General features: G+C 43.1%; 1 protein-coding gene across 1 annotated transcript in view; it reads left to right on the top strand.

The window, feature by feature from the left end:
* The first annotated feature begins 320 nt into the window (after positions 1-320).
* FGD5 (FYVE, RhoGEF and PH domain containing 5) overlaps positions 321-8,335 on the top strand; it is a 103,010-nt gene continuing 94,995 nt past the window's right edge. The window contains 1 exon segment of the mRNA XM_031555518.1: positions 321-675. Coding sequence (XP_031411378.1) covers positions 321-675 — 355 coding nt within the window.

Genomic DNA, 8,335 nt, shown 5'->3' with positions numbered 1-8,335 from the left:
TTTTGTCCTACTTGTATTCTGCTTAAAACTTACTATTTCCTTACTTTATATGGTAAGGGACTGAGTGTGAGCTTGTTTATATGCTTTATGACCCAGGTTGGTCAAACCAACAAAATAAATTGCCTGTCTCAATAGGCTTTGCCTTTCCTTTTAAAATATATGTATCTTTTTATTTTGTTTGCTTCTGTGTATATGAAAATTACAGGAAGTTTAATTAGAGACTCTTCTGCTACAAGGCTTCTCTACTCACTACTGGCAAAGGCGTTCAGGTCAGAATAGCAGACATAAGCTGTACATAGGACATAAATGTACATAGCTTCATGATCCATGATGAGATAGTTTTGGACCTGCTGCAAAAGCTGGATGCTTACAAGTCCATGGGAGTAGATGGATTGCACCCTAGAGTGCTGAGGGAGTTGGCAGATGTGATTGCCAAGCCACTGTCCATCATTTTTTGGCAGTCCTGGCTATCCAGGGATGTCCCGGTGGATTGGAAACTGGCAAATGTGACGCCCATCTTCAAAAAGGGCTGGAAAGACAATCCTTGTAGCTACAGGCCTATCAGTCTCACGTCGGTGCCTGGGAAGGTTATGGAACAAATAATCTTGGGAACCATCACGGACCAATTAAAGGTCAACCAGGGGATCAGGCCCAGTCAGCACGGGTTTACAAATGGTAGATCCTGTCTGACAAACCTGATTTCGTTCTATGACAAGGTGACTCGCTTAGTGGATGAGGGTCGGGCTGTTGATGTGGTCTACGTGGACTTCAGTAAGGCCTTTGATGCTGTCCCCCATAATATTCTCGTGGAGAAGCTGGCTGCCCATGGTCTGAATGGGTGTACGCTCTGCTGGGTGAAGCGCTGACTAGATGGCCGGGCCCAAAGAGTCGTGGTCAATGGAGTTGGATCTAGTTGGTGGCCGGTCACGAGCAGAGTCCGCCAAGGCTGAGTACTTGGGCCACTTCTGTTTAACATCTTCATTGATGACCTTGATGAGGGGATTGAGTGCACTCTCAGTGAGTTTGCAGACAACACCAAGCTGGGAGGGAGTGTTGATCAGCCAGAGGGGAGAAGGGCACTGCAAAGGGACCTGGACAGACTGGATCGATGGGCCAAGGTTAACGGCATGAGTTTCAATAGGGCCAAGTGTCGGGTCCACGCAACCCTACAGGCTTGGGGAGGTGTGGCTGGAAAGCTGCCTGATGGAAAGGGACCTTGGTGTTCTGATGCACAGTCGGCTGAACATGAGCCAGCAGTGTGCCCAGGTGGCCAAGAAGGCCAATGGCATCCTGGCTTATGTCAGGAATGGTGTGATGAGCAGGACCAGGGAAGTCATCCTGCCCTGTACTCAGCACTAGTGAGGCCTCACTTCGAGTGCTGTGTTCAGTTTTGGGCACTCAGTACAGAAAGGACGTGGAGGTACTGGAGCAGGTCCAGAGAAGGACAAGAGGCTAGTGAAGGGCTTGGAAAACCAGCCCTATAAGGAGAGGCTGAGGGAATTGGGGCTATTTAGTCTGGGGAAGAGGCGGCTGAGGGGAGACCTTATTACTCTTTTCCAGTATCTGAAAGGTGCTTACAGTGAGAGTGGGGTTGGTCTCTTCTCACTGGTGACAGGTGACAAGACGAGGGGAAACAGCCTCAAGTTGCGCCAAGATAAGTTTAGGTTGGACATTAGGAAACACTTCTTTACAGAAAAGGTGGTTAAACATTGGAATAGGCTCCCCAGGGAGGTGGTTGAGTCACCGTCCCTGGATGTGTTTAAGAGCCATTTGGATGTCGTGCTCGGAGATAAGATTTAGCAGAGGGTTGTTAGAGTTAGGGTACTATGGTTGGGCTGCGGTTGGAGTTGATGATCCCTGAGGTCCCTTCCAACCTGAGTAATTCTATAATTCTATGATTTTGTAACAGCTTCTCTCTGAGGTCAGCAACATGGCAGATCGTTGTCCATACAGACATTTAATGAATAATTAGCCTAGGTTTTGAAGGCAGCCATTCTGGAATTGACAGAATAGCTTGCTGGTGGGGAAATAACAGTACAAGGAATTCTCCCATTCAGCAGTCTACTTTCAGTAACTAGTGAGAAAGGAGCGGAATGCAGAGGAAGTGATAACTCCTGAATGTCACTGTATTCTACTTTTCTTTTTTTTCCTTAAAGCCTGAACAGTGGAAAAAAATACTCATATCCAAATGGATTGGTTTTATGGGTGAAGCAGAGAGGGACATTTCTGTGGCTTTGAATTTGCTGTGAAAAGGTACTTTGGAGATAGAATTTGTGTCCAAAACCAAAAATAAGAACAAGGAGTTATCACTGTTTCTAATTCTCAGCTATCACACTTGTTTTTATTCTGTGAGGTGCATTTTAATCCTGTTAGTTACAGATGACTTGTACATGCTTTTAAAAGAGCCCAACAGATTTGAACTTTAAAGCTGAATTTGCTGAAGTTAATGTTCATTTCAACAAGGCTCCTCTAGCAGTGGTCCTTCACACATATGTAAGTGTGTGTGATCTTCTCCAGGACTACGATGTTTCAATGCTGTCCTACAAATGACCTTCTGAAATCTCCGCATTAGGCTTCTCAAGGAGGCCTGATCGTAAGAACAAAGACACTTAATGAGCAAAGCACAAGATGTGTGTGTTTGTTTTTAAAAAAAGATTGCATAATGTTAAGATAGACCCTGCATAACACCTGTGGATGTGACAGTGTTGAAATTCTCAGTCACCCTTCCAAGAAGATGGAAAGACAGCAGCCTCTGAAATAATTTTCTGATACTGACACAGGATCAAAATTTACTCAGAATGAGAAGCGTTTACAAAAGCTTCCAGTGGATAGGATTATCATCTGCTAATTAACTTCCAGACTGTTTAAGGAAGCAATGGTGTGGGTGTAGGTATAGTGGGAGCAATGGTGTGCAGAGAGGTGCATTCAAGCCTTTAGGGTAGGATTATGGCTTGAAATATAACATCCCACTATACTGTTATGGCACCCCAGTGGTTAATAGGACCTCTCTTTGTCCAGGGGTTGCTGTGGAGACTGTTCCTGTACCTCAGGAAGCAGGGACAAGAGAAGTTTCCTGTTTTGAAGAAGGTTTAATAACTATTTTCCTCCAATCAAGGCAGCAGATGCCTGGACAGGAAATGGAGAACGCAGCTGCTAGCCCTGCTTTGGGTCAGTGGCTTCGCTAATTAATGCTGGCTGGGTTTTGTAGCCAAAAAGGACCCAGTGATAAGTGGGCTGCAGAGGTGGGGTGGGGGCTTTAGGTACAAGGGGCCTGGAGCAAGACAGATCTTGGAGTGAGACTAAAGTAAATACGAATAAATAGTAAGAGGAAATGGGTGTTTGGCTTCATCCATTTATGCACCTCTCACATGCCACACTGCACTCAGAATATGGCCCTGATAAAAATGTGGCATATCGTTAATTGTTGTCTTTCAGAACAATGCTCTGAGGTAGCAGTAGTCATTGTTCCCATTAACTTTTTCTCTTGATTCATTGCTGAGGGAGACGTGCATGCTTTGGGGGTGTTAAATGCATGGTCCCATCAAACGCAGGAAACCGGTCATAATTTCTTCAGCTGTTTTTTGTTTTGTTTTCCAAATAGAATTTAGTGAGTGTTTGCTGACCTCCAGGAGTGAAACTCAGTTCTGGCTTCACTGAAGCTAGAACTCATGTTGACATTCTTTGTGCCAAGACTCAGCCTTTTGGACTCGGTGCCCAATTTTCTTTCATTGACATCAGTTTTACACCTGCAAAACATCCTGACTTACATATCAGTCTCACTTCATGTGATGCCTGACTCAGCCATCTGCAGTCCTTCAGCTCCCAGCCCACTGTTTGATTCTCTGTGATGTTATTTCCCCTGGTGCTTTACGTAACAGCATCACAAAAGGGTTGAAATACCAGATGCAAACAAGGCCGACTGTAGTAGGTAAATCCATGCAAGTGTATTTTTAGCTTCTTTTCTCTTTGTTGTCTGTGGAGCTCATGAGCTCTGTGTATTGCAAATATGGGCACCATGTGCTTTTGACTGCATGATCAACAGGTGTATTGATTAAAGATAGACGTGTTTGTGGATACATCCCTTCTCAAGCTAAGTTAAGTCAAAGGAAGCTTTGCATGGGTAAAACAAATAAAAACAGAGCAAAGATTTGAGAACTATGTATCTGGGCAGTTGAGAAACTCTATCTACTATCCTTCCCTAAAGCATTATTAAGGGATCTGTACATCAACCATCCTTCAAAATCTATTGTATCTATGATTTGGGCTTTGCCAGATCATCAGTGGTGATGAGCATTGCCTCTTCCTGTCCCACAGTTTCCCAGGTGCTACAGTACCTGCTAAAATACATGGGGAAATATCAAAATAACACACAAACTTGTGACTTCTCAGGCAACTAATACCAGATTAATATAAAGATTTGTAAAATGATATCTGATTCTGAAATTGTACCTGGAAGAAAGTTGGAGGCTTAGTTCAGTGCAATTTGCAGGGCAACTCCCTCTCCTCCCAGTGCAGCATTCATAGTATGATGCCAGAAGTTTTTCTTTTAATAAGGCCTCTGTCACCAAAACAGTAAATACAGGCCCTTACAAAGAAGAGACAGCAGAGTGAAGGATGATGAAAAATGCTCAGAAATACTGCTTATAATAAAGTAGTAGACTTCATCTTGAAGAACATCTCTATGTGATAACATAAAAAGGCTGAAAAATAATAATTAGGATGCATAGGTAGTGTAGTATGATAGACAGAGTCTCTAGAGCTTCATTAAGATTGCAAGTAGAGTGCTGGTTTATGTTTCAGTGATTAAAAAATAAGATTCTAACATGCTAGATTGCTCTGATATACTTTAGCACATAAGTATATGGAGTAGCACTGCTTAAAATGGATTAACCACTTGCACAGATTTAAGCACATACTTAAATGACCTACTGGATCGGGACCTGGAAGCATACAGTTCACCAAAGTTTAACAAATCATCAAAAATTAAATAGATATTTGTATTATATTTTGAAGGAAATACTTTGTAAAGTCTTTATTAAAAATCAGAATTATTTTTAAAAAGATATTTCATTTGTTTCACTATTTGAATAATGGAAATGGATGTGTTCATCTTTCCCATTATTTTTTAAGACAGAGGATAAAATGGCAACTTTCAAGCAGATGTTATATGGTTGTTATCTGCATTTAGGTGTAGAGGTCCTAATGATTTTCATCATGTTAGTATAAGAAATTACACTTTGAATTGTCTTCTAGACTGACAATAAAGAGAACATAAGCCTTTTGCTTAGTAAATGTACTTTAGGTTTCTTTTAAAGATAGTGATCACTGCATAGGTGTCTGTTTCTTTATCTCTTTTGTGCCCAAACTGTAGCTTAGTTGCCCATCAAGCATAGTTCTTGGTGTCCAAAATTACTCTGAACTGCTCAAGAATACATTTCTTGGTGTACATTGCAGTGTCTCTTAGCAGAGTACATGTTGCATTTTTAACCAACACAAACCAATTCAAAGTTCAAATGAATCAGATCTGATTGAGAGAGAGGAGTCAGTGACTCCTGAATGTACCCAGGCACCCTGTCCTCTGTGGAAGAAGTCAGATTTGAGGACAGACAGCAACTTGTGAGAAGCACTCAGCTCTTCCAAGAGCTGTGTCACAGAACTAACAATTGGCAATGCTTGCTCTCAGCTACTGACGTAATGCCAGAAGCAGGAGTTGCCTCCTTGTCATTAAGTCTCAGCTCAGGAGTGAGGAAAAAAATGTAATTTATTGCTCCAGGAAATGGAGCAGTGGTAGTTCACATCACGAACTAAAAAAGCATCTTCATTCTTTGTCCTGTAGCAGACCAAAAAAGGATTTTGAGTGAAGCATATTAAAAACAGTACAAGAACTATAAGACCACATGGTTTATTTGCTTATTTTTTTTCTCCCAAAGGCTCTGTTTTGCTATTAATACCTAACCAACATTTATCCATTATGATCTAGCTCCAGATATGAGAAAACTTTATTACTTAGACTGTTTTTCAAGTTCTCAGGAGAATCCCTAAAATTCTATGGCTCACATTCTTCGTTTTTCTATAAACACGTTTTCTTTTCTTCCTGCTGCCCCCTCTCCCAGTGCATTATTATTTTTTACATATATAGCTGAAAAGCTGTTCTCCTGGAAAACATACTTTAAGGCAATTTTTTCAAATCATCTGTATTGTGATTTTTTTTTTTTCTACTTGTGGTTTCTTTTCCATTATTTCATATGAACTTTTTCTCATACGTTGCAACAACATAGAACTGTATTCCTGAAAGCTGCTTCAGATAATACTTTTTGTTGACATAAGATACTTGTGTTGAGCGATACAGGCATCAAAGCTGCAGGTAGCAGGAATAAATGAGGGACCAAAACATGAAGGTGGGGGAAAATCATATAACTGCTGGCCATAAGCGAGCCAGGAAAATCCATTTCATTCCACGCACCTGGACGTGCAACAAGGCATGCTACACTATGAAGGCATAAAGACACAGGCACGTCCATCTCCTTTTCTAACTCGAAGACAAAATAAAAGGGTTCCTACTGTGATTTTATGTACATCCAAAACCATATGGGATTTCAAATGCTTGCTTAGAAGTGATAGAATTATAGAATATCCTGAGTTAGAAGGGATCCATAAGAATCATAGAATATAACTCCTGACTCCATGCAGGACTACCCAAAAATCAGATCCATATGTCTGAGAGCACTGTCCAGCACTTCTTGAACTCTGGCAAGCTTGGTGTCATGACCACTTCCCTGGGGAGGCTGTGGCAGCACCCAAACACCCTCTCGGTGAAGAATGTTTTCCTGTTATTCAGCCCGACCCTCCTCTGCCACAGCTCCATGCTGTTTCCTTTGGCTCTATCGGTGTAAGCAGAGAGAAGAGATCAATGTCTCTCTCTGCTCCCTCTCGTCAGGAAGCCATAGGCCTCTCTTCAGTATCCTCTCTGGGCTGAACAAACAGAGGGACTTCAGCCACTCCTCAAATATCTTCCCCTCTAGACCCTGCACCATCCTTGTAGCCCTCCTTTGGACACTCTAATAACTTTATGGATTTTATGTCCTTTTTGTACTGTGGCACCCAAAATGGCACAGTGTTGAGGTGAGGCTGCACCAGTGCAATGCAGAGCAAGACAACTGCATCCCTCAACCAGCTAACAATGCTGTGCTCAATGCACCCCAGGATATGGCTGGCCCTCCTGGCTGACTGGCCACACTGCTGACTCACGTTCAGCTTGTTTTTGAGCAAAACCCCCAAATCGCTTTCAGTGGGGCTGCTCTCCAGCATCCCATCCCTCAGATTGTATGTATGTATAGCCAGGGTTGCCCCTTCCCAGGTACAGAATCTGGTGTTTGCTCTTGTTAAACTTCATGCAGTTGGTGATTGCCCAGTTCTTTAATTTGTCTAGAGCTTTCTGCAAGGCCTCCCCACCTTCAACAGAGACAACGGCCCCTTCTAATTTAGTAGTCAGCAAATTGCTCAAAACAGCTTACTCTCCTACATCCAAGTCATTCATGAAAATGTTAAAGAAAACTGGCCCCAAAATGGAGCCCTGGGGAACTCCACGAGTGACTGGTATAGCAATACAACCAGGATCCCCTAGACATCAGAACCAGTCATCCCTGAATACCAGTCTCAAGCCCTCAAGAACTTTGGCTATACTATAGAACATCTGCTAGCTGAATGACATTAGTTATTAGGTACTTTGTAAAGTTAACAGCATTTAAAATAGTGTTAGCAGTAGTCTTGATTTTTGTGGAATGCAAGAAGTCAATGCAAGAAGTTCACGCACACAACAGCCTGGGCACTCCAGCCAGGCATACTTTGCTGGCATACACGGCTCAGGGATGGCCCCAAGCATCCATCCCAACCTGTGGGGGAAGGGCTCCTACCTGACAAGGGAAGAAAACTCCAGTCGTCCTGGGGTTTCTCTATCAGAGGAGGGAAATTTGGAATATTATACTTTCTTGTGTGAGCAATGACGGCACCAATAGGAAGGGCAGCAGGACTATATCAAGCTCTTATTGAGAGTAGAGGAGCAATCCAACCTTTTTTGGGGGTTACCACTGCTTACCAGGGAGAAGTGCCCAGACACAGCATGACTGTTAACTTCATTGAGCCGGAAGCTGTTCTATGGGAGAGGAGAAAAAGACAACCGCCCGGTGCCGTCTGAAACTTCTCTGAGCAAGCACGGTTCCTATGTGAGAGACGGACTAGGGCTCCACTGCTCCTAGATAAATGCTTCAGCGGCAGGTGCTGCTGGCTCGCAGGGGTGCTCTTCAATCTGGGCAAAACCCCCGCACCGGGTCCGGAT

Source organism: Meleagris gallopavo, chromosome 14 (assembly GCF_000146605.3).
Source record: "Meleagris gallopavo isolate NT-WF06-2002-E0010 breed Aviagen turkey brand Nicholas breeding stock chromosome 14, Turkey_5.1, whole genome shotgun sequence".
Taxonomy (NCBI): Eukaryota; Metazoa; Chordata; class Aves; order Galliformes; family Phasianidae; genus Meleagris; species Meleagris gallopavo.
The sequence above is the reverse complement of the archived record's forward strand: the minus strand, read 5'-3'. Positions and strand labels throughout refer to the sequence as shown.